The sequence below is a fragment of the Callithrix jacchus genome, chromosome 7, assembly GCF_049354715.1.
Source record: "Callithrix jacchus isolate 240 chromosome 7, calJac240_pri, whole genome shotgun sequence".
NCBI classification, from domain to species: Eukaryota; Metazoa; Chordata; class Mammalia; order Primates; family Cebidae; genus Callithrix; species Callithrix jacchus.
The window spans coordinates 14553585-14579596 of record NC_133508.1 but is presented as its reverse complement, the minus strand read 5'-3'; the positions used below and the strand labels follow the sequence as shown (position 1 = coordinate 14579596).

Below are 26012 nucleotides of genomic sequence, written 5' to 3'. Positions count from 1 at the left end.
AGGCACCCATCTGTAGAACTGGAGAAATGAACACTCTGAAAGGTTCTGGATGCGTTTACCTCTTTCACTGACAGTGTCTTTCCACCTCCTGCCTTTCCTGACCATTGTCAACCTCTCATAAAAGCTTCTAGACCAGGTGTGGTGGCTCACACCTATAATCCCAACTCTTTGGGAGGTGGAGGCAGGCAGACTGCCTGAGGCCAGGAGTTTGAGAACAGCCTGGGCAACATAAGTGAGAGCCTGTCTCTACAAAACACTAAAAAATAAGCTGGGCGTAGTGGTACCTGCCCTACTACTCAGGAGGTTTATGAGCCCAGGATTTCAAGGTTACAGCAAGCTATGATTACACAAGCCTGGGCAATACAGAAAGACCCTTTCTCTTACCAAAAAAAAAAGGTAGAACCTTCTTTCACACTTCTTCTTTGGGTTATCTTTAAAAATAAGAAATTCAGGCCGGGCGCGGTGGCTCAAGCCTATAATCCCAGCACTTTGGGAGGCCGAGGCGGGTAGATCATGAGGTCAACAGATCGAGACCATCCTGGTCAACAAGGTGAAACCCCGTCTCTACTAAAAATACAAAAAATTAGCTGGGCATGGTGGCGCATGCCTGTAATCCCAGCTACTCAGGAGGCTGGGGCAGGAGAATTGCCTGAACCCAGGAGGCGGAGGTTGCAGTGAGCTGAGATCGTACCATTGCATTCCAGCCTGAGTAACAAGAGTGAAACTCCATCTCAAAAAAAAAAAAAGAAAGAAATTCAGCTGGATGCCATGGCTCATGCCTATAATCCCAGAACTTTGGGAGGCCAAGGCGGGCAGATCACTTGTAGTCAGGAGTTCGAGACCAGCCTGGCCAATAGGGCAAAACCCTGTCTCTACTCAAAAAAAAAAAAAATTAGTCAGGTATGGTGCCACGCTACTTGGGAGGCTGAGGCAGGAGAATCTAGAGATCACTTGAATTTGGGAAACAGAGGTTGCATCAAGCCAAGACCATGCCACTGCATTCCAGCCTGGGTGACAGTGCAACACTATCTCTCTCAAGAAAAAAATAAGAAACTCCATCAACTTCTTATTAATTCTGCTGTTGTGATTCTTTTCTATGTGTTTATATTAATAAGCCAGTTTTTAAAAATACACCACAAGAAAAGTAGACTAGGCACAGTGGCTCACACCTATAATCCCAGCACTTTAGGAGGCTGAGGCAGGTGGATCACCTGAGGTCAGGAGTTCAAGACCAGCCTGGCCAACATAGTGAAACCCTGTCTCCACTAAAAACACAAAAATTAGCCGAGTATGGTCGTGGGCACCTGTAATCCCAGCTACTCAGGAGGTTGAGGCAGGAGAATCGCTTGAACCTGGGACGTGGAGGTTGCAATAAGCCTAGATTGCACTCTAGCCTGGGAGACAAGAGCAAGACACTGTGTCCAAAAAAAAAAAAAAAGGAGCAACAAGAAAAGTAAATATGCATTTTCTCTGCTGTATCAAATGCAGAGCGATATCATTAACATCATATCATGTACGTGCAAGAAATGTGTACTGAGGTTTTCCTGTTCCAGCCTTTAACCCCTGGTAATCTAAAAATCTAAGAACAGCTCATAAGGATCCAAAGCACCCTCCTCCCCAGCCTAAGACATGCACCTTCAGGAATTTGGTGATGATGTCCATGTCTTTATGATCATCGCCTTTCCCTAAGGACTCTCCCAGCGCCTGAAGAGAAAGTAACAATGCTTCTGTTCATTAGCACAGGGCAACAATTAAACATATATATTACCAACACCAGTCTAAACTTGGCTCTTGGTCACATATGCTGTTCATATTTTTACTTAAAAACTAGATGAAATTTCTAGGTAAGAAACTGAAAGCAAAAACCTGAAACTTGGAGAACATGTTATCTTTTATGAAAAGACAAGAGAGGGTAATAGGGATTTTTTTGGGGGGAACAAAAATGTTCTAAATATAGATTGTGATTAAAAATAAATAAATACACAAATAGGAAGAAAAAGCCCACAAGTGGTTACCCGTACCAATTACTTTAGTAAAATTTAGGGACCACAGATAGATATTGGAGGAGGGAGGGGATTAAAATGACATCTTCCTCAACTGTGATCTCATTCAGAGGGACAGCTACATGTGCAAGAGCCAGGAATTAAACAGAAAAATAACACTTTATGTTTCCTTAAGCATTAAGAACTTAAAGTCATATTTATTTTACATGCTACTTACATGATACAAAATTGCTGTTTAATTAAGATTATACATTAACACTCCACATGCAGAACTGTGGCAGAAATTAGAAAGCAAAATACTGCCAACTGTTGGCAGGGCTGGAAAGACACAAGACCCTCACACTGCTGGTGTAGACTAGGACAGCCACTCCATAGAGCAACTTGGCAATACTTAAGCTAAATATGCATATATAAATCCCACAGTCCTGCTTTGTTAGGCCATCGTGGTTACACACAAGCCTGTTCATCAGGAAGCTGTCTGTGGCAGGAGGGAGCTGGAAACAATCTAGCTGTCCATCATTACCAGAGAACAAAAAATCAAATGCAGTGAACGCCAGAACACATGGAACCCTATGCAGCAATTAAAAGCAAAGGATTAAATGTACATACAGCATTAAGGGTGGCTCTTAAAAACATAGTGCTAATTGAAAAAAAAAAAAAGTAAAAAATAAAAAATTTCACAGCATAGCATCATTTATATAAATCAAAAATACATGCTCACAAAACACTGCAGGTCACAAGAGCCTATTAGAATAGTTCCTGTTGAAGGCAAGAAGTAGGGGAATGTGAGTGGTGGATGAGAAAAAGGGGAGTCAATAAATAAAAACAGGGAGTAAATAAACAAACAAAAAACCCAACAGAGGCAGTGTGCTCTGCACTGAACAATCTGTCCGACTCAGCCATCTGCTCCACAGGAAAGAGGGGTGGGAGGGGATGCACTGAGCTTAGAGTAGAGACTACCTCTAACTCTTCAATTGTGGTGTTTTCCTCATGAACTTTCAAATCATTCTGTGTGTCTTCCTCTCCAGGCTCCTGACCACCCACGATTTCATTCAGGTACTGCTGATCAATCTTATCCAAGGCTGCTTTCAAATCATTCCTCAATCCCTAAGAAAGGTTAAAAAAAAAAAAAAAAAAAAAAAAGAATAACTGTTATGAAATTTCACTGATGTTTCACCTTTGATTTTTCATTAATAACTGCTATTATTTCCACCCTCCCCAAGAAGTTAAGAGCTTAGAAAAAGCAGGGACTAAAATGACATCCATTTATCACACAACTATCATTACTGTCCTTTAAAGATAATTCTTATGAATATATTTAAACTCAAATAATGCATGAACAATGGCCAGTCTGCTCGTCAGAAAAATAAAATACACCTGAGTGACTAATCCAAACAAGAATCTTCATAAATGCTGTAATTTTCTAGTGAAGCTTAGTGAAAGTGACAGGTATCCACTAGAGTCCCCAACCCTTTTGCCCAGCTCATTTACAATGTCTAACCTCAACTACTGTGAACTCCCACAACATTCAGAAATGTCAGTGGAATAAAATTGGTGCCTCATCTATAGCCTAGATTCTCAACTATGTTTCTACCCAATCAGCAAATTCTGCATTTTATGCACATATAGTTCATGCCCATTTAATAAAAAATGGAAACCTCAGTTTCCTAAGAATGAGAATCAGCTGCAAGGTTTAAGAGCCAAGGAACCATGGCCGTGAGGTAGCTTTAGGGTAATGGTTGAGAGCAAAGGCTATCTGGGTTCAAATCCTTGCCAGGTGCTATTAAACAGCTCTTCCACCGCTTGCCTAACCCCTGTATGCCTCAGTTGCCTCACCTACAAAATAGGAAAAACAGCACCATCTACTATGTAGGGCTGTCATGAGGATGCCATTTTTTATTGCAGTGAACAGTTACTATGTGATGGGGCTGTTCCAGAACCTCACAAACATCACGTCAAGTAAGCAAGCTAAGAAATGGACGATGCACTTTGAACAGTTGCTGGAGCACGGTGCACATTCGACCAATGTTAACTCCTAACGTTCTTACACGAGAAGCATCTGACCATCGTCTACTGTCCTTTCATAAACATGGAAGAGAAACATTCAACTCAAAACACTTTTAATTTCCCAAACACTGACTGACCACCTGCTATGTATAAAGTATGATGCCAGGAATTCCCAGAGGCGATCTCACTGAATTCTCACCATATCCCAGTGAGCCAGATATCACTATCTCTGTTTTACCAATGAGGATTCTAAGGCTCAAATAGATTTTAAAAACTTGCCAACAGTCACACAATTGATGATTATAACCCAGGAATGCAATCTAGACCTCGTGCTCCTGTGCTCTGTCCTCAAAACCTCTAGATGCACATCACTAGACTTGGCATACAAAGCTAAAACAGCCTTTGCCCACCAGGAAGAGCTAAATATGCATATAACTAATAATGGTGAAATACATTAAGGACACTAACAAAGTTTTATCATAGGCGCATGGAAAACGAAGCAATTAATTCTGACTTAGATCAAAAATCAATTCAGAGAAAATACGTGGTCACTGAATTACATGTAAAAGTATAAAAACAAGATTTCAACCACAGCATACAAGAGAGAAACACAGCAGGCAAAGGAAAAGTGATAATCACAGACAAAGAGGACTGAAGGCAACTGCTAGTGTTGTGGGGCTGGAATGGCAATGCTGGGAGGTGAAGCAGGAAAGCGGGTTGAGAAAGCAGTGAGACAGCCCAAGCTAGCAGACAGAGAGCACTGAGGGAGAGGAGCCTGGCCAGCCCCAGCTGTTCCCACCATGCCAACTGAGATGCCAGGAAAGAGGACCAGTCCAGGACAGCCTCAGATGACTTCAGCCACAGCCTTCATCTGACTGCAATCACAAGGAAGACCCCAAGCAAGACACTGCTCCATCCAGCCCAGTAACAAACCACACAGCTGGTTAAGACAATAACAAATGATCTTAAGCTACCAGGTTTCGGGGCGGCTTGTCACCAAAAACAGATGTTATAATAATAATTTATAACAAATAAACACTAGTAAGTTTTGGGGTAGTCTGTTACATAGTCATAGATACCACACCTGTCTCTCAATAATTGAGAGAGCAAATAGATACAGAGTTAATAAGGCCACAGAACATCTGAACAACACTATCATCACTGACATGTGTAGAACTGTACCATGAAAGCAAAACAGTACTTTTTTCAAGAGCCCATGGAATACACTATATGCTAAGCCATGAAACAAGATGAGAGCCTTAAATGTAAAAGCAAAACTATAATATTAAGCTTCTAGAAGAAAATAAAGAATATCTCTTTGAAACCTTGGGATAGGCAAAGATTTCTTAAGCAGGACACAAAAAGCAATGACCATAAAAGAAAAAACTGATAAACTGGACTTCATAAAAACATAAAACTTCTGGGCTGGCCAGTTTGGGAGGCCAGGGCAGGAGGATCGCTTGAGTCCAAGAGTTCAAGATCAGCCTGGCAACATAAGGAGACCCCCATCTCCCTAACAATTAAAAAATCAGCTGGGCATAGTGGTACACACCTGTGGTCTCAGCTACCTGGAAGGCTAAGGTTGGAGATCACTTAAGCCCAGGAGTTTGAGGCTGCAAATGAGCCATGATTTTGCCACTGAACTCCAGCCTGGGTGAGAGTAGGACCCTGTCTCAAAAAGTGTGTGTGTACGTACACGTACACGTACACACACACACACACACACACACACACACACCCCTTCTATTCACCAAAAGATTCAATTAAGAGGAAAGCCATAAACTACAAGAAAATAGCCACAAAACATTTCCATATATCTGGCAAAGAACTTCTATCCAGAATATATAAAGAATTCCTATAATCCATCAACAAAAAGACAAGTTAATCTTTAAAGTGAACAAAAGGCACCTGTAATCCCAGCTACTCCAGAGACTGAGGTGGGAGGGCTGCTTAAGCCCAGGAGGCTGAGCCTGCAGTGAGCCATGGCTATGCCACGGCATTCTAGTGTAGGTGACAGAGAAGGACCATGTCTCAAAAATAAATAAGGAAGGAAAGACTTTTTTAATAGACACTGCATAAACTGGACTTCACAAAAATATAAGACAAGTCTATGGAAAGATGCTCCTCCTCTTTAGTCATCAGACAGTGTGATTAAAGCCACAGTGTGCTACTACCAGACACAAGAGAAGGGTTACAATTTTAAAAACCAGACCACATGCTGAAGTTTGGAAATGAGTGGCATTTCTTAGGAAGTTAAGCCAACATCTACTCTTACTCTCCACCAATTCTACTTCTAGGTATTTCCCAAAAGATATAACATATTTACCCAAGAAAAATAACATAGTTCCAAAAACAGATCTGCGTAAGAATGGTCATAGCAGTTTGACTCCCCATAGCCCAAAGCTGGAAATGAATTTTGAATACTCATATAACTGAGTATAACTGAAAAATGAAGAGGAAACTAGTGATATCTGCAATAACATGGATGAACCTAAAAACTGTTATGCTGAGCAAAAGAAGCCAGACACACACCCTATGAGTCTATCTGTATGAAATAGTAGAGCAAGCAAAACTAATCCATGAAGACAAAATTCAAACGGTGGCTGCCCAGGAGTGGAAGAGGAGGGATATGGGGATTGGCTGATAAGGGACGTGGGGAAATTTCCTTTTTTCTCAGCGCTTAAGTTCAGGGGTACATGTGCAGGGTTGTTATAGGTAAACGTGTGTCATGCTGTCACTGCACAGATCAGCCCATCACCCAGGGACTAAGCCCAGCATCTATTTGCTGCTCTTCCTGATGCTCTCGGGGGTATTTCTTTGGTGGTGAAAATGTTCTGTTTCTTTATAAGGGCAGTGGTTACATGCTTGTATGTATTTGTCAAAATGCACTAAACATTATACTTAAGACATGTGTTTTTCAAAAAATTAATGGAAACTTCCATTCAGGAGCAGTAATCTGTCCACTTTCTTCTTGCACTGCTGCCTATGGTAATGCACTTAGTGAAACTCTATCCTAGTGTACAAGGTACAGTGGCATTTTTTGAGCTTTGTTCTGTCCTCTAACCTTGTTAACTTCTGGTGTGAGGATCTCTATTTTTCTTAAACGTTGAAAAGCATCATAATCGGTTTCTCCAAATAGTCTGATTGGTTCTCCTCTTTCTCTCAACCTTCTGATGACCTATAAAGTGAAACAAACACTCGGTAAATTATTTAACTTTTGAGAGAGGAAAAAAATACACATCTCAAAACAATTTGTATATCGTACCTTAAAAGCCAAGCCTAGGTTTAATAAAGCTAATTAAACACATGTTTCTGTGTAAAGTATAAAAGCCTTCAAATATTTTAAAGCATTTCAATTAGGCTAAACAAAGCTGTTTCTGAATCAAAGACAAAATCAAGTTCTTTAGTTAAAAACCTATTTTGACTCAAAAGTCAGTTATTAATTTTATTACCGAATAGCTCCCAGAAAGTGGTCTATGAATCTACAATTCAAATCTAAAGAACGATCCTAATATAAACCACCTCTTTTATTGTGAGATTAAAAAAAAATTCTTTTTTGTAAGAAAAAGGGCATGATTTTGGCCCTCATTTTATATACCTCTAACTGTTCTGTCTTCGTTAAGAAACACTGGAAAGACCACAGTAATCCCTTATGTCAGCATGTTTTTGGTGACCACACACTTGTTTTGAAATGTAGATGCAAAAAGGAAGCTGTTTATTCTTTAATTTTCCATGAAAACATATACTGTGTTATTATTGCACCTTAGGTAACCATAAAGTTTAGGTCGTTTAGCTAACTGCTTTGGTAGGACCAATCTGTGCAACAGGACACACAGGAAAAACACTAAAATGGGAGGGAATAACAGCATTTACAAAGAGAAGGAAAATAAAATCTGAAGCCAGCTGATAACGCAATTACCATGATGGAGAGTCAGCATTGTGATACCACCATCACACCAAAAACTTCTCCCTCAGAGGAAAGGGAGTTTATAACCTGCACATGCACAGCTTTCGAGATGCTGATGATCTATTTCCAAACTTGGGTGATGGTTACATGAATATTTTGTAATTATTCATAATTATTCACATGTGTAAGATATTGCCGTAATGTTTCATACACTTTATATACATGCTATATTTCATTTTAAAAAAGAAGAACCAGAAAACTTAATTAACAAAATAAAGACTAGTCTAAATTTTTTTAAAACACAAAAATAAGAAACACCAAGAGTTTTACCTTGGAGCATAAATAGCATCACACCTAGAATCCACTGGGAGGGCTCCCACTGGATTAACAGAAGTTTGAGATTAAAATAGAAATTTAAGACCAGGCGCGGTGGCTCACGCCTATAATCCCAGCACTTTGGGAGGCCGAGGCGGGTGGATCACGAGGTCAAGAGATCGAGACCATCCTGGTCAACAAGGTGAAACCCCGTCTCTACTAAAAATACAAAAAATTAGCTGGGTATGGTGGCACGTGCCTGTAGTCCCAGCTACTCAGGAGGCTGAGGTAAGAGAATTGCTTGAACTCAGGAGGCGGAGGCTGCGGTGAGCCGAGATCGCGCCATTGCACTCCACTCTGGGTAACAAGAGCAAAACTCCATCTCAAAAAAAAAGAAATTTAAGAGGTCATCTAAAAAAAAAAAAAAAAGAGGTCATCTAATGCTATCTCCAATCAATGTAGAAATGACCTCATAAACACCCTTGTCAGGTCCCAGTCTGACCAATGACAGGAATTATATTTCTTCATGAAACATCCCGTCCCACTGTTTGAACAGATGTGTTTTACTTCTCAAAACTGAAATCTACTTCCCTCAAACTTCTACCCATTTATCCTAGTTTCACTTTATGAAACCACAGAGAATATTCCAATTCTCCAAAAGCAGAGCTACTTTCAATGCATTCTTTAAGATATCTCTAATAATTCTCTCCAGCCTCAGTATTCTAAATTCCTTCACCTAATCTCCATATGATGATTATGATTCATAGGATTCTAGAGTCAGTCATCATTCCTCTGAAAGTTGCCTTTTGTGCAACGTCCATCATAAAAATGTGGTAATGTAGAACTAAAAAATAATACTGCCAGCATGTCAACCTGTGAGAAGTACAGAATCCACAGCCTTTGATCTAGACACTATATCTCTATGAATTACATTCAGCCCTATCCACAATCACAGAGGTGTGACAGAGAGACTACTGAGGACTCATAAAAATGAAAGATGACCCTAAGTCAGTCAATCAAAAACAAAAAGAACCTAAAGAGAAACAAAAAGGGATGTGAGCTAGTTATGACTGTAAAACACTGCTTAAGACTGGGTGCTGTAACGTAGGCATCTAGTGAGGAGCGCTTACTATTTTCCAGATATCAGTTTAAATAATTAACTCTCATCTATCTGGAATTACGAGACAGTGGTTCTGCAAGGTAATACACTACCTGACTTGGAAATTTCTTTTAGCACAAGAATTCTATTATTCTAACTTTTCTCAATAAAAAAGCTGAAATATACCACTCCCCCGCCCCATACCACCAAAAAAAATGACACAGAGACTAAAAGGACATCAGAGAAAGAACTTGAGCCTCTGACTCCTCTTTTACTATTTCAATAGAAGCTCCCTCGGTGAGGGCAGAGACATCTTCCCCGTATCATGTCTAGTACTTAATTGATGAGCCACTATTAATCAGTAACGATTTAATAATGATGAATCTCACAAAAAGAACAACTTCTTAAAAGTACTGTCTTTTAACCTAAACTGTTCGATGTTTAAAGATAAAGTAAATTCTAGGCCAGGTGCAGCAGCTCATGTCTGTAATCCCAGCACTTTGAGAGGCTGAGGCAGGCAGATCACTTGAGGTCAGGAGTTCAAGACCAGCCTGGCCAACATGGCAAAACCCCATCTCCACTAAAAAATTAGCCAGGCATGGTGGCGCATACCTATAGTTCCAGCTACTCGGGAGGCTTAGGCATGAGAATCTCTTGAACCCAGGAGGTGGAGGGTGCAGTGAGCTGAGATTACGCAACAGCACTCCAGCCTGGGTGACAGAGCAAGACTTGGTCTCAAAAAATCAAAAAGTAACAGATTTCTAAAACATGTAAGTGACAGGAAATTTTAGGTATTTTTCTGACTATGAAGTTAATACATGCTCACTTGAGATACAAAATTAAAATATAAAGAAAATAGTATTTTCTATACATAGTTCATAAAGGTAGTAAAAATAATACATATTTTTTTAACTCTTAGGAATGGAAGAAATCGTTTTAAGCATGATACCCAAAACAAAAAATATAATGTAAAAGATTGATGTCATCACATAAAAATTTAAAACTTCTGCATGGCAAAACACAAATACACTGACATATATATATGTGTGTGTGTGTACACATATATATACACACTATGTATATCTGATACATATACACTATGAACACAGGTTAACACCCTTAACATATACATGTTAATTTAAAATAAAGACAAATTTCACAAAATGAAAACAGCAATTCCACAAAAAAGAACACATTAATGACCACTGAACACATGAAAACATGTTCAATTCTAATAATCACTAATAGAAAGTTTCCAGTTAACACAAGATACCTATTTCACCCATCGGTTTGGCAAAAATTTAAAATAATACTGCTTTCAGATTGGCAAAGACTAAAACATTTGAAAATAGTTGACTGAAATGCTAAGAAAATGGTCTTACAAACTTAAAGTTGGAATGTAAATTGGCACAGCTTCTTTGTAAGACAATTTGACATACCACAGACACTCTCTCTGACCAGAAATTCTTTTCCTAGGAAATTACCTATTGTAAACTCTTGCAAATATCAAGACATATGTATAAGGACGTTCTCCTTAGCACTGTATGTAATGGCAAATAATTAATCTAAATATCCATCAGTAAAGGGCTAATTTTAATAAATTACAAAACTATTACTAAAAACAATACCTAAATGTGTTGAGTAGCTCACTATTAAGTACTGTTGTTCTCTTCATGTATTACCTTATTTTATGATGAAAGTCTCCTGAGGTAGACCCAATTATCACCCTCATTCAGACATAAGGAAACGGAGAACAGACCAGCTAACCTGCCTTAATCACGTTTACTGTGAAAAATGTTCAGGCACACCCCCCCCCAACACAAAATGGCCTTCAAAATGTATTTTGAGTGTAAAGACTAAGGCACAAACGCATATAAATAATCGTGTTTGTTTGTGTGAAAGGGAAAAAAGGTATACACATACACACTGATGCTTGTACAGGTGAAGAACTGGGTAGCAGAAGGACTGAGAGGAGACGGGGGCAGAGTGAGGGGGACTGGGGGAAATGGAAGATAGAAAAAAGAAGAAATTTTTGGTTTACAGCCTTCTGTATTCATTTGATTTCTTTGTATCACATGAGTATTTTTAAATTTTTTTTAAGTAAAATAATAGTTGATACCGATCAAGGTATAGACAAACACTATAAACACGACAGCGAAGAGTATAAAGTGAAACAAGTCTAATACCTAAGACTTGTCTGGTAATACGGAGCAAAGTCTTAAAAATATACATTGTGTCTGCCCTAGATATCATGCTTTTAGAAATGCTTCCAAAGGAAATAGTCACACATTATGCATCCAATGATGTCTATATAAGGATGCTCATCTTAGTATTATTTATAATAAGGATATGCTGAAGATCATTAATAAATGATTTTTAAAATATTACGGTGCAGCCAGGCACAGGGTGGCTCACACCTGTAATCCCAGCACTTTGGTAGGCCAAGGCAGGTGGATCATTTGAGGTCAGGAGTTTGAGACCAGCCTGGCCAACATGATGAAACCCCATCTCTACTAAATATAAAAAAAATTTTAGCTGGGTGTGGTGGTAGGCACCTGTAATCCCAGCTACTCAGGACACTGAGGCAGGAGAATCCTTTGAACCTGAAGGTGGAGGTTGCAGTGAAGCAAGATCACACCACCGCGTTCGAGCCTGGGCAACACAGTGAGAATCAGTCTCAAAAATAAATATATAAATATTATGCCGCAAACAAGCAATGAAAAATTATATACTCATTCAAAATTATGCAGATCTCTGTATTTTAATCTGGAAAGATGTACTATTTATTAAATAAGGGAAAAAGAAGTATGTTACAAAACAATATAGTAATTATAATAATTTAACCATAAACAATTAGCATAAATACATTTAATTATACTTATTTTTGAATATCTTTTTTTTTTAAAGTTTAAAAGGGTACGCTCTAAAAAAAGTTAAGATAATAGTATCAAGAAGCAGTGAGTAGTTTAGAACTTCATGAAGAAAACTAGCTGCACAGTATTTTTAGGTCAGTCACTTTATACAGGAAATAATGACATTCAACTTATTGGAAAAGCTGGAGATAAATGTAAACACTGTCGAGATCTTACTTTTTATCATGAAACAACCACAACTAAACTTACCTCTTGCCTAGAAAGCGTCATGGGTAATTTTTCCTCTGCCAGTTCAAGTTCTAACACCGGGTTCGATGAAGTTAATGGTTTCTGGTCCTCCTCTTGAGGCTGTATCTATATTAATTGCCAAAAGAAATGAAATTCAGCTTTAAAAATATAATTAATATTTACCATTCTATTACCTTAGCTATTCATGGAAATTAACCATGTTTTCGACACTGAAGGTTTTCTAATGTTCCTCTAAGGAAAGAGCTCATAACAAATGTGCATGCTTGTAAGAGAGGGCCAAACGTATCCACGTCAGAGGCTTCACAAGTGCAGAGCATGCACAAAGGAATCAGCATTCTTGCTACAGAAGAGTGATACGACGATTACGGTTTGCAAATTCCAAATTCAGCAGGGCGGAAGTTAGCAGTCTCCTTCTCCCCGGACTCTAAAGAGCTGTACTTTTTCCTTAAAAACAATCGACTTGCTTTTCCTCTTTAATCACCTTAGAGGGTTATTTGATTATGGCTCAGCTTTACACTGAAGACAAAAGAATTTCTTTGCAACAGCAACCTGTGAAGCTCAAAGCTCCAGCTTTTCGAAACATATTATATCAAATGTATGGAAATCACTGTTGGACATACGGAAAAATTCCTAATGCTCTACAGGGCTGGTCCACAGCCTGAGCTATGAACCCTGCAGGGCACCTCTCTATTCATGCCACCCAGGGAAAGAGAGGGCATTCTTCATATGAATCTGTAGGAAAAACAAAATCTCTTCGCATATTTTCTCAAATCTGTTGCTCAAGTCTCAGTTTAGGAAAACTGAACTAAGCAATTTACAAGCCCCATTATGGAGTCTGTAAAAAAAAAAAAAAAACACTGAAACGTGGTTTTCCATTTGACCATAAGATAAATCTGAAATGCTGAAAGTAGGAGTAAGATCAAATGAACGTAAAAGATCAACATTAAGAAAGAAACTCACATGAAGAAAGGCTGTATGGTGAAAATTACATAATTCATGATTCTACAACTTACGGTTCAAGTCTGTGTTTACCAGAACTAATTGACATTGAGGTAAAATTAAGGTAACAAACGAAGCCTTTATATTTTTGCAGGTCAAATCAGCAGCAAGCCTTAAAAAATGCTAACTAGTTTCTACAAAAGAATAAAAGTAATGACTACTATGTCATTACTACCAAGACAGAAATATTTAAAATCTTTAGAAACACCTGTGCTTTACCTTTTAAGCACAGAAACATATTTCCCAAAAAAATCTCAGGATTAAAAACACATTTAATTATATAATGGCAGTTAATAGCTCTGGGGAAAAGATCTAAGTCATTTCATCAGCTAAACTCAAAGTTATAAGCAAGTATCTTTACAGTAATTATTTTCTCCAGTGCTTTCCTCTATATAAACAACAACAACAAAAAAGCACACTAAACAAAAGCAAAAACTGCCATTATATTAAATTACTTTCCTACCTTATCAAAAAGTTGAAAAGGCTCAAATTTAGGACTCTGGGAATGCCACACGCCAGCAGAGTAAACCTATGCAAGTGATTCTTATCCCAGACCAAGTGTGCGTTAGACAACATTGGGCAAGGCAAAAATGACAGCTCCCGATTACCTACTCAGTGGTTATTCACATAAAACTTATTTTCATTTCCTAATTAAGCAAATAAAACAAACATCTTTATGGAAAAACATCAAAATACAAGTGTAAACTTTCCCATATTTTAAAAACATATCAGAAATATAATTACATTTTTAAGTAACTTTTAAGTCACTTAGTATCTTTTGAAAATTACATTTTTCTTTAATATGTGTCTTCTCCCAGCACTACAAAGAAAACCAAATGCATATACATACCAGGTGCATTCCTCATGCTTCCTTCTAAAAATGCTATGCAGGATAAATCCATTTCCAGAACTTCCCTCATTACATGCACAAAAGTATTATCTTATATTGATATTTCACAAGCAAAAGGTTCATTACCAGTTTATGATTTGGCAAAAGTATTTCAATAAAATCTCTAAGCTTTGAGTTAAAAATTAAGCTAGATATAGTCTTCTTTCAAAATAATTTAAACGTAACTTCTCCACCTCATACCCTTTAACCCCTCCCAATAAAACCACAATACATTATCAACTAGATAATTTCAGACAATTTCAGTCATGCTTCTAAAATATACAAGCAAAGCCTTCCAGACAACTCCTTCCTTTTTTTTTTTGAGACGAAGTCTCGCTCTGTTGCCAGGCTGGAGTGCAATGGCGCGAACTTGGCTCAATACAACCCTCGCCTCCCGCATTCAAGCAATTCTCCTGCCTCAGCCTCCCAAGTATCTGCCCTACTAATTTTTTGTATTTTTAGTAAAGACAGGATTTCACTAAGTTGGCCAGACTGGTCTTGAACTCCCAACCTTGTGATCCACCTGCCTCCCAAAGTGCTGGGATTACAGGCATGAGCCACCACGCCCAGCCTCAACTTATTTATTTCTAAGAAATATTCCAAGATTACATTTTCTATCCAATAGACTAAACATTGTTTGAAATGTGATACCTTATTTCAACAAAAGCATATAAATATATCTGGCTTTAGATTTCAGGCAGAGGTTCTTAGGACCCAAAAGGACGTATTAACAATGCAAACATAAAATGAATGGCTTAAAATATTCCAGAGAAGGCAGGGAAATTACCACCACTACTACTGCTGTGGCTAGATGCATAAACATTTTGAACTCTTTCCAATAGGCTGTTTTATTGGGAGAGGTGGGGGACAGGAGTGGTGGTGGAGTTGAAAATAAGGCAGTCTCAGATTCAGGACTTAATTTAAAAAAAAAATTCAAGCTTTGGTGTCAAGCCACTTCATGCCATCCACAAAAAGCCAAACCATTCCAAGCCAAAAGTCATGCATGTATTTTCCTGAATTCAAGATTTTTTTTAAAATGCAAAACCAAAAACTCATACCTCTCCAGATGGCTTCTCATTTATAGGCTAACGTATAACATTGATAAATTGAACAGAGATCAATGATTGTCATTTAATAACAGCTGTATAAATTAAAACTCAGAAACACACAATTTAACATAAAAGCAGGCATTCCTACCTTGTAGCCACATCTTTCAAAATATGCTTCCTCTTCTTTTTTGGCAAGTTCACTACGCTTGAAATATTTTTTATTTTCCTGTTAAAGAAAAAAATTATGTTAGTAATATATCCTTGGGCAAAATTCATGTCCCATAGTCAACAAGTACCTTTAGAAACCTTTTGAAAACATTCTTCAGTCTCTCAAGAATTTGATAAATTCTTTTGGTTCCAGAGATAAATACATTGACTCCCCAAACACATCGCCAACCCCCCACAACGACTATGGGCTCTGATGTGTGATGAGGTCAAGGATTGTTCTTGTAGTATCATATTAGCAGGGATGTTCCTCAGCAAAGAGGAGGCCAAGAATATTTTCCCCATGTCCACACTGTTTTAATTTCCTAACATTTGAGTTCAAAGGTAATTCTTCAAATGGATTCATTAAGAACCACATAAAATGGTATATCTCAATTATTTTTTCCTAACGGAAACAAAGGTACGACATACATGGCCTACATTTGAAATCCCACATAACAAGGGAACTCCAAGAGTATGTCTAAGTTCTTTCTTGTTACCTGGAACCTTATCATGTCGATCCTTAGTCTAGATATAGGGTGGTCTTGGTGAACCTTTTTATTTAAAAAATAATTTAAGGATACTTGGGGCTTTGTGTGTCTTTCCAGATTTTTTTTTTTTTTTTTTTTGAGACAGGGTATCTCTCTGTCACACACGCTGGTGTTCAGTGGCACAATTAAGGCCACAACTTTGACTTCCTGGACTCCAGTGATCCTCACAAGGTATTTGTTTTAACATGATTTGATGTAAAGAGAGCAGTCCTAAGTCTTGTTTGCATCTAGAAAGATGTCAGTCCTTTCCATACTATACATAAATGTACCCTTATTGTTACATCTACAGTCCGTAATCGGGAGGCCTGTTGCTATGGCTCTTGGGCATTACTCAACTGACAACTTTGTTCAAATGAAGGTACTGCCCTATTGTATTAACAGTAATGATACACTACTACCTCTACACTAACTACCTCCACACGTTATTTAGCACTTACAGTTCCAAAGCTCATTCACTCAGGCAATGATCATCAATGGATGCTGAAACCTTATGAAAAAGGCTGATGGTGACAATGGAAAGATCAGCCTGCCAACATTTGAACCCAATGATCGAGCTTGGCATGTGTAAGATTACGTACCACCTATGTTATACCACAGGAATTACCCAGCATTGTCTACAAAGTATTCTTTTTTAAATATAGAGAACAGAGGAATTAACTAAGTGTCAATATGCCAGGGCACAATCAGACAAACTGAAGACATTTTACAAAACTAGCCCCAATTTCTCCAGCAAGTCAATGGCAGGGGAAAAAACTGGGGAAACTGGGAAAATGAAAATGTTCTTCATTAAAAGAAGCCAAGATTCATAATAAAAAAAATGTCATGAGCAAACTTTATGTTGATGTGATTTGAAAAAACACTGTAGAAGTATAAATATGTATATATTTTAATTATGTCGGAAAATATATGAATGTGAGAGTATTTGATAAGATTAACAAACTAATTTCAATTTTGTTGGGTGTGATCAGATTTCAGCTATAAAAGGACATGTCATTTTTCAGAGTTACATGCGTCAGGGGAAGGATATACAGGGACTCATCATACAATTTTCTCTATTTTTGTCTTTAAACTCTATTACTATGTTTAAAACTTTCAGAATAAAGTTTTTCTAAGTTCATTCTCAAATATTTCCAGACTTATCTACCACACAACAAGCACAGCTTTTTCGATATAAAGATGAAGTTTTTTCCTGGGGTAAGGAACCAATGGCATCATCTGAACATGAAAACTATCCTGAGAATGGGTGGGGGGATAGTATTCACCCTTTTTTGGAGGTGAGAAGCCAAGAATTAGGTTAGGTGACATTCCCAGAACTCAGGAAGAATGAGTAGCAGCAGCTGGGACTCTGGTCCTCAAACCCTTTGTTCACGTTACGTGATGCCTAACATCACTGTTAATAGAAACTATGAATGTCAGTGCTTTAATTCCCACTCCATGTATGCCCTTTGTGCGTCTGGACTGCTCTGTGATTGGAAAAATCAATCTTATCTTCGGATTGGAATTATGTGATTATTAAATCAACTGCTAAATTAAAAAATGAAAGACAGCCAGGAAAAGTTTGTATATTATAAATCATAAACGACCCTGAAGAATCTAGAGGGTTTCTTTAAGATGATCATTTTGATAGATTGGTCCATTTCAACGACAAAGAACATAATTATGCAAATATTTATTTTGTAAACCATGAAGATGGGCTCAGTATTTTGTGACTCACTATTCCCTTTAAAGCACTTAGATTTCAACACTCTGGCCCTTCCTAACATGAACTATCTATTCCAACACCTAAATTTAAAATACTCCCAAACCACTTATCCAAAGAAAAAGGTCCCTGCAGTAGACGTAAAAACATTCAGTTACAAATATGAACAAGCTTCCCCCTTATCTACCAAATGGCATTCTATTACCTCCATTTTTCGAATCGTTTTTAAAGTTTCAATGATCATGGAATTTGCCACCTACCAAGCTAAGAACTCTTACTTACACTCCATCATATTCATCAGTCGTACGCAACATCCAAGTAACTCAGATGTCCTGTGACCCACAGATTTCTATGCGTCCTGGAGACCCTCTGAGAGGACTCAGAAGGTAGAAACTGTTTTCTATAGTAAGGCACTATCTGCCTGCTCACTCTAATGACATCCGCACTGTGAGTGAAAAGCAGTGGTAACTTTGCATGTGTTGAGGAAGAGGGGAGGAGGAGGAATAGAGTGACAAGATTGAGATTTAATATTAAAAAGGAAGTTTTATTATTTATTTATTGTTAGAGACAGGGACTTGCCCTCTTGCCCAGGCTGGAGTGCAGTGGCATGAGGACAGCTCACCATAGCCTGAACTCCTGGGCTTCAAGCTCTCCTCCTCGCCTTGGTCTCCGGAGCAGCTGGTACTAGACACGCACACCACGCCTAGCTAGAAAGAATTTTTTGTTTTATTTGAGATGGTGTCTCCCTCTGTTGCCCAGGCTGGAGTGCAGGGGTGTGATGTCGCTTTAAGCGATTCTCCTGCCTGAGCCTCCTCAGTAGCTAGGTTTATGAGCGCTAACCACCACGTCCGGATAATTTTTATATTTTTAAGAGACGAGGTTTCACCATGTTGGCCAGGCTGGTCTCCAACTCCTGACCTCAGGTGACCCGCCCACCTCGGCCTCCCAAAGTGCTGGGATTACAGGCATGAGACACCGCGCCCGGCTGCCCTTCCTCCATGTTTCAATTAGGCACAAATCCTTCCTTAGGCGGAAGAGAAGTCTCAGTATAACAGGGCGCGTCCGCAGAATGCCAACAGGTGGAAGTGGGGATGGGGGCAATTAAGTAAACTGGAGGGGAATAGGGGCATCAGAGGAGGAAAACAGCCAAAACCTGGTGTTCTCCTACAATTCCCACACTTCCATCCCTAAGGCTCCCAAGATGTTGCAGGAAGGGAGGCCGTGAGTGTGAGTTGTCCTGGTCCTTGGCGTTTGGAACAAAGTATTTGACAAAACGCACAAATAAAGTAACAAAGCACAAGAATGAAGCAGCAAAAGCAGGGACTTATTAAAGCGAGAAAGCACTCCACAGGATGCGAGTGAGCCCGAGCTAGCGGCTCGAGGGCCCGGTTACAAAGTTTTCTGGGTTCCAGGTACTCCTTCTGAGGTCCCTATCAGTTACCCCTTATCTGGATGAAGGGTTTGGTCTGTGGCTAATTAAGGGCTTTCGTGAATTGGCGCCCTGTGCAGATGAAGGGATGGCCCGTGTTTGGCCTGCGGCCAATGCAGGGCACGCTCCCTTACCATCTGAGAGGCGCCTGGAGCCTTTGCTACTCGGCGGTGGGAGGATGGAGCTTTTCCTTTTGGCTTGGCTTTCGGACGTTAGCGTTCATTGGCCTCAGGTTCCCGCCCCCAGACCCAGGTGTTTTCCTTTTGATCAGCTTTGGGAAGTCAGCGCGAATTGGCCTCAAGTTCCCTGCACCCAAACCCTATTTTCCAGCCTCAGTGAGACGCCAAGGGTTGGATGTAAAGGGAGCCTCCCAGGGGCGGTGGCAGGACTCTCGCTAAGCCCCTTCCCAGCCCAAATCCTCTGAGTATCATCACCCTCACCCCAAAACTCCGACACCCCGAAACACACAGTCTCACTCTTCCATCCCGACCCCCACGACCACAGGGTCCTCACCACCAGCAGGTTCCTGTCCTCCACCAACTGCCGCTTCCGAAGGATCTCTGATTTCAGAATGTCCATCTCGCCGACAGAATTTAAGCTCCAGTTTCTCGCTCCAGCTCCTCGGACACAGCCCTACTGGGCCGGCGGCCGCAAACCTACTGAATATACAGCCCAACAAGCCCAAACACCTGAGGACAACAACAGACAAGGGCCGCTTCCGGCGGAAGCTGGGATGAGCGAGAGGAGGGAAGAGAGCGCCCCGGGGCGTCTGTGGTGGCCAAAGCAGCTGTGCGTGAGTGCCACCTGGCGGCGCCCTCCGGCAGTGTGCCTGCAGTTTTCCCTATAGGTTTATGTGAACGTGGACTGAAACCTGGGTCTTATAATAATACCCTCTGCACCTGCTAATTCAGTTCCAAAAGCCTTCTCGAAGAACACCTCAATTATGCCAGTTAAATCAAGATCTTTATTAACTGGAAGTTCACATCAGGGTTTCTGAAGTTGCTTGCTTGCAAAATTCGTGTACCAAAGAATGAGAAAAATCTAAATAATAATACTAACTTGTAAGTATAGAATGAAAGGGCAGTGTTCATTACTAGTTCGTTAAATTTCTTGTGAACTTAAATGACTACATCCATTTAAGGCATTTTAGAAGTCAACTTATCTCTACCCCCTCTGCTTTAGATTGCTTCCCAGTCTTGGTGATAACTGAGCATTTACCTCAAGCTAACTAATCACTTTCTTGGTTATGTGTTTAGCAATCAAGATTTTTCAATGACATGACTGGAGATGTAATCAGAAATTCCTTTTTTTTTTTTTTAAGTCCAACTCAACGGGAAAAAAAAAGTTAAATTGAAGAGAAAAATCATGTCAGAGATTTTTTTAAGACCCTAAAACTTGTTTACATTGGACATATTTGTTTTATATCATTGAAGCATGTTTAAAAATTGTTTTGGGGCCACGCGGTGGCGCATGCCTGTAGTCCCAGCACTTGGGAGGCCACGGCAGGTGGATTGCAAGGTCAGGAGATCCAGACCATCTGAGCCAATATGCTGAAACCCTGTCTCTACTAAAAATACAAAAACAAGCTGGGTGTAATGGCGCATGCCTGTAGTCCCAGCTACTCGGGAGGCTGAAGCAGGAGAATTGCTTGAACCTAGAGGCAGAGGTTGCAGTGAGCTGAGCTTGTGCCACTGCACTCCAGCCTGGTGACAGAGTGAGACTGTCTCAAAAAAAAAAAAAAAAAAAAAGGAAGAAAATTGTTTTGTTAAAGCATAATTGAACAATATTTGACATTTTGTTTTTCTCACTCAAAAAAGATAAGAAATATTCTGTTCAGTCAGTTGATAATGGGTAAGATGCTTTATCAAAACAAAAAATGAACAATTGAATTGTTCATTTCAATTGAGAAAGTTTTTGGTGGGGGGTGGCAATATTTTAACTACTAGATATCTGAGTTCTGACTCGGTGGCTCCTGCCTGTAATCCCAGCACTTTGGGAGGCCGAAGTAGGCAGATCACCTGAGGTCAGGAGTTCGAGACTAGCCTCGCCATCATGGTGAAACCCTATATCTACTAAAAATACCAAAAATTAGCCAGATGTGGTGGCAGGTGCCTGTAGTCCCAGCTACTGAGGAGGCTGAGGCAGCAAAATTGCTTGAACCTGGGAGGTAGAGGCTGCAGTGTGCCGAGATTGTGCCACTGCACACAGAGTAAGACCCTGTCTGAAAAATAAATTTAAATATACCTGACTTTTGCCAGAAATAAAGCAACATAGGAAAAGTTCCTTGAAGTAAATATGGCAACACTCCTGTGTGAATGTGGGTTTCCCAAGCCACTAATTCAATGGGCAAATAATAATTTATCAACATTTTCCTGATTTAGGGATTAGGGACTGTTAGCCAGGAAAAAACCTGAAGGGTTAAGAGAGATGACAGAGACAGCAATGGAAGTTTACAAAGAACACCACACCTGGCCAGCTGGGAAACTATCTGTGTAAACCAGAGAAGGTACCAGCTACAGTTAACAGCCTCCTCTTACATTTTAGACTTTCGTTGATTTCTGTTTATGTAAACATGCACTAAATCCTGATTAAGGCCTGAGATCAAAGAGTGACTGAGAGAGATACTTGAACAAGCGACTGACAAGCGAGCGTTTTAATTCAAAAGGGAGGAAAAAAGATATCCAGAAGCATCTAGAAACATTTAAAAGAAAAAAATCACCCTGACCCTAAAAGAGACCATATTCATTTAAAAAAAACATGCATTCCATTTCATCACAATCGTTATTTAAAAAGTGAAATGCTGGCTCACACTTGTATTCCCAGCACTTTGGGAGGCTGAGGCAGGAAGATCACTTAAGCCCTAGAGTTCAAGACTGCAGTGAGCAATGATCGCACCACTGCACTCCATCCTGGGCGACAGCGTGACACACTGTCTCTAAAACAAAAATAAATAAAATAAAAAATAAAAGTGAAAAACTGGAAACAACCCAAATATCCTAAGTGGAGGAATAGTTAAATGAAATATAGTGTATACAGGAGACCAGAGATCTAGCGACTTGAAGCAGCATGGCCAAGCCGTGTGGGGAAGGCCAACAAACAGGTGGAGGTCTTTGGGCAGAATCTTTTCCAGGAGGCTGAGCAATTCCTCTACAGATTCTTGCCACAGAAAATCATATACCTGAATCAGCTCTTGCAAGAGGACTCCCTCGATGTGGCTGACCTAACTTCCCTCCAGCCCCAGTGGACACCCCCATCCCAGATCCTCCAAGGATGATGAGATGGAAACAGATACGCAGGAGAAGAAAAGAAGTCCCTACGTGTGGATTCCTCCCTGGGAATGAGAAGGTCCTGTCCCTGCTTGCCCTGGTTAAGCCGGAAGTCTGGACTCTCAAAGAGAAATGCATTCTGGTGATCACATGGATCCAGCACCTGATCCCCAAGATTGAAGATGGAAATGATTTTGGGGTAGCAATCCAGGAGAAGGTGCTGGAGAGGATGAATGCCATCAAGACCAAAGTGGAAGCTTTCCAGACAACCATTTCCAAGTGTTTCTCAGAACATGGGGATGCTGTGGCCAAGGCCTCCAAGGAGACTCCTGTGATGGATTACTGGGCCTCGGTGTACGAGAGAGATAAGGGAGCATATGGGGAGCTCAGAGCCGTGGTGCTCGACCTGAGGGCCTTCTGTGCTGAGCTTTATCATATCATGAGCAGCAACCTGGAGAAAACTGTCAACCCAAAGGGTGAAGAGAAGCCATCTATGTACTGAACCCAGGACTAGAAGGAAAATAAATGACCTAAATAAAAGAAAAAAAAAGAAAGAAAGAAATACAGTTAACATACATCATACAACCAAATAACGTGCATAATTAAAAACCATGTTTTAAAAACTTCAGTGGTATGGGAATGCTCATGATACAATGTTCAGTCCAAAGGTAGAATAATGAAACTTTATAGCATATGGGCTCTGCTTTTTACCAAAACCATACAGACATAATAAAACATTGATTGGAAGGAAAAGTACCAAAATATCAAGTCTTTCTCTGGACCACAGAACAACTGGAGACCCTTATGTTTTACTTTATACTACAATTTGGTACAAATCTCATAATATGGGGGGGAAGGTACAGATAACAGTCCTTTTCTGTTTGATTATTATTCAGACTATAAATTTTCTAGCATGTCTACTTTAGACATTGCATATGACAAATTTTGAAGAATACCTATGAAATAAAGGATTAGACAAAGAATTTTTTAAATTTCTGTAGTTATTCAATCCAATATTTAACTGTCTTACATATGAGCTCTGTAGTGTATTAGCTTCTGTGACCTAAACCAAAACATACACCCTGCCCACAAAGAGATAGCCAGCTAGTTGGGGAATCAAGAAATATTTCTTGAAAAGTTAAAATGTTGAATGATGTAAGTTATATACGATTTATCGGTGTAATCTATGGCTATAATTGCAGAAATTAAAAATCGGTTATCCTCTAAAGAGTAAGCATCGGTACAGGATAGATGAGATATTCCTCTGTGGAGGTGACTCATTGTAGGAAATTATTTGTCATTTTGCCATTTCTGGAGACTTAAGGGAAGTGCCAGATTGAATCAGCATGACCCGGATTTGTTTCATTGCTGCCCTAAAAGATGGAATGTAACTTAAACAGCAAAGAAAGGCTCTGTGACTCAACACGGTGGCTCTCAGTTCTTCACGTGCTTCGGGATAACCTGGAGGAGTTTTTGAAACACAGACAGCTGGTCCCCAACTTCAGAAATGGTCTTTTCATAGGCTTGGGCTGGGACCCAAGCATCTGCATTTTGAACAGACTCCCAAGGAAAGTGGATGCTGTTGATCCAGGGGCCACATTTTGAGAACTGGCGACCTAATATATTATTTTGTTGGCCAGGCGTGCTGGCTCATGCCTGTAACCCCAGCACTTTGGGAGGCTGAGGTGGGCAGACCACGAGGTCAGGAGTTCGAGAACAGCCTGGTTAATATGGTGAAACCCTGTCTCTACTGAAAATACAAAAATTAGCCGGGCATGGTGGTGCGCACCTGGAGTCCCAGCTACTCAGGAGGCAGAGGCAAGAGAATCGCTTGAATCCAGAAGGTGGATATTGCAGTAAGCCGAGCTCGCACCACTGCACTCCCGCCTGGGTGACAGAGGGAGACTCCGTATCAAATATATATATATATAATTTTGTCATCTCCTGGGGGGGGAAAGTGCATTTGCTGTCTGAAATGCAGTCTTGAGAATGGGAGCAGAGGGGGAAGGCTGGGTCGGTGCTGTCTGCAGCCCTGTCACAGGCGCCTTGAAGGGAACCTGTCCACGCCCAGTAATGCTGCTTCTGGGAATTTCCATATGGGAAGGAGACAGGCTCCCTCCGGATCCAGCCACATTTACAAAACTGCTTTGTTGGGTTAGACCACAGCGAATGCCTCATCCAATCTGGGACAATCAGAGTCCTTTCCCTAAAAAACTACAATTGGAATGGAGTGGATCTTTCTAAGACGCAGGACAGATAAAACGTGAATTCCCGAGTGACAGACACTTCCGCCAGGCTAGTGCTTACTGTCCCACCAGAGCCAACTGTTACATTTTTGAGAATTTTGTGTCATTGTTAAACATGGCCGTTATCAAAAATCAAATGAGTTTATTTGTAATCAAATCAATGATATTAGACACGAATGTAATGAATACACAGAACCTAATTCTTCTTTTACTGCATTCTTACCGTTATGCTCTCCAAGTTATTTAGGACTGCTGCATGTATCTTTGTGGTGGAAATGCTATAAAATGGGGGCACCCGCACTCCCCTGACCAGTTCCAGGCTTGAAGACCCCACACTGGTAACTGGGAATCAGCGTTAGTGACTATATTCATCAGCGTTCTCCAGAGAAACGGAGCCACTAGGATATATAGGTGTTTATCAGAAGAGGTTTATTATGGGAATTGGCTCATGCAATTATGGAAGCGGTGAAGTCCCACAATCTGCCATCTCCAAGCTGAAGAACTAGGAAAGTCAGGGGTGTCATTCAGCTGGAGGCCTTAGGCCTGAGAACAGGGAGATGGGAGGTTGAGCTGGCCGAGTTAGTATAAGTCCTAGAGTCTGATGACCCAAGAACCCGGAATTCTGATGGCAAAGGGGAATAAAAGGCGATGTCCAGCTCAAGAAGAGAGAGAGGCGGGGCACGGTGGCTCACGCCTGTAATCCCAACACTTTGGGAGGTCAAGGCAGAAGGCTCGGTTGAGGCCAGGCATTCAAGACCAGCCTGGGCAACATACCAAGACCCCATCTCTACTAAAAATAAAATTAATTAATTAAAGAAAGAGAGAATTCACCCTTCTTCTTCTCTCCTGGCCCTCAACAAAGTGGATGATGCCCACTCACGACTCAGTCCACCGATTCAAATGCTAATCTCTCCCAGAAACGTGTTCGCAAACACACCCAGAAATAATGTTTTACCGGGATCTGGGTGGGCATCCCTTAGGCTTCTCATGTTGACACAGAAAATTAACCATCACAGTGGGAGCATTTACACAGCAAAAATTGGCAAACTTGAGCTATTGTTTTGTTGGCTATCTAAACTTTCAAGTTTCTGGAGAAAATGTTCATAATACAGATCAGGGTTTTTTAACCGTGGACCACATAATTTCTTGTCGAGGGATGCGCCTGGCCTCATGTCATTAGATGCCAGTCACATCCTTTCCTAGTTGTGACAACCAAAAAAAAAAAAA

General features: G+C 40.2%; 1 protein-coding gene and 1 pseudogene across 12 annotated transcripts in view; one reads left to right on the top strand and one right to left on the bottom strand.

Annotated features, from left to right (window-relative positions):
- The window catches only part of PRPF18 (pre-mRNA processing factor 18), a 78714-nt gene that overhangs the window by 18769 nt on the left and 33933 nt on the right, over positions 1-26012 (bottom strand). For 3 of the 12 annotated variants that reach the window (XM_035252824.3, XM_078329513.1, XM_078329517.1), the window contains 6 exons: positions 15539-15616; positions 15400-15426; positions 12454-12558; positions 7075-7188; positions 2964-3110; positions 1636-1704 (listed from right to left, as the gene is read on the bottom strand). In XM_035252824.3, coding sequence (XP_035108715.1) covers positions 1636-1704; positions 2964-3110; positions 7075-7188; positions 12454-12558; positions 15400-15426; positions 15539-15616 — 540 coding nt within the window. Of the gene's footprint in view, positions 1-1635; positions 1705-2963; positions 3111-7074; positions 7189-12453; positions 12559-15399; positions 15427-15538; positions 15617-19786; positions 19994-26012 lie in introns of those variants that run through there. The other 9 variants (XM_035252825.3, XM_078329515.1, XM_078329516.1 and 6 more) reach the window with 7 other exon arrangements.
- LOC108592718 (proteasome activator complex subunit 2 pseudogene) lies at positions 22309-23508 on the top strand (annotated as a pseudogene).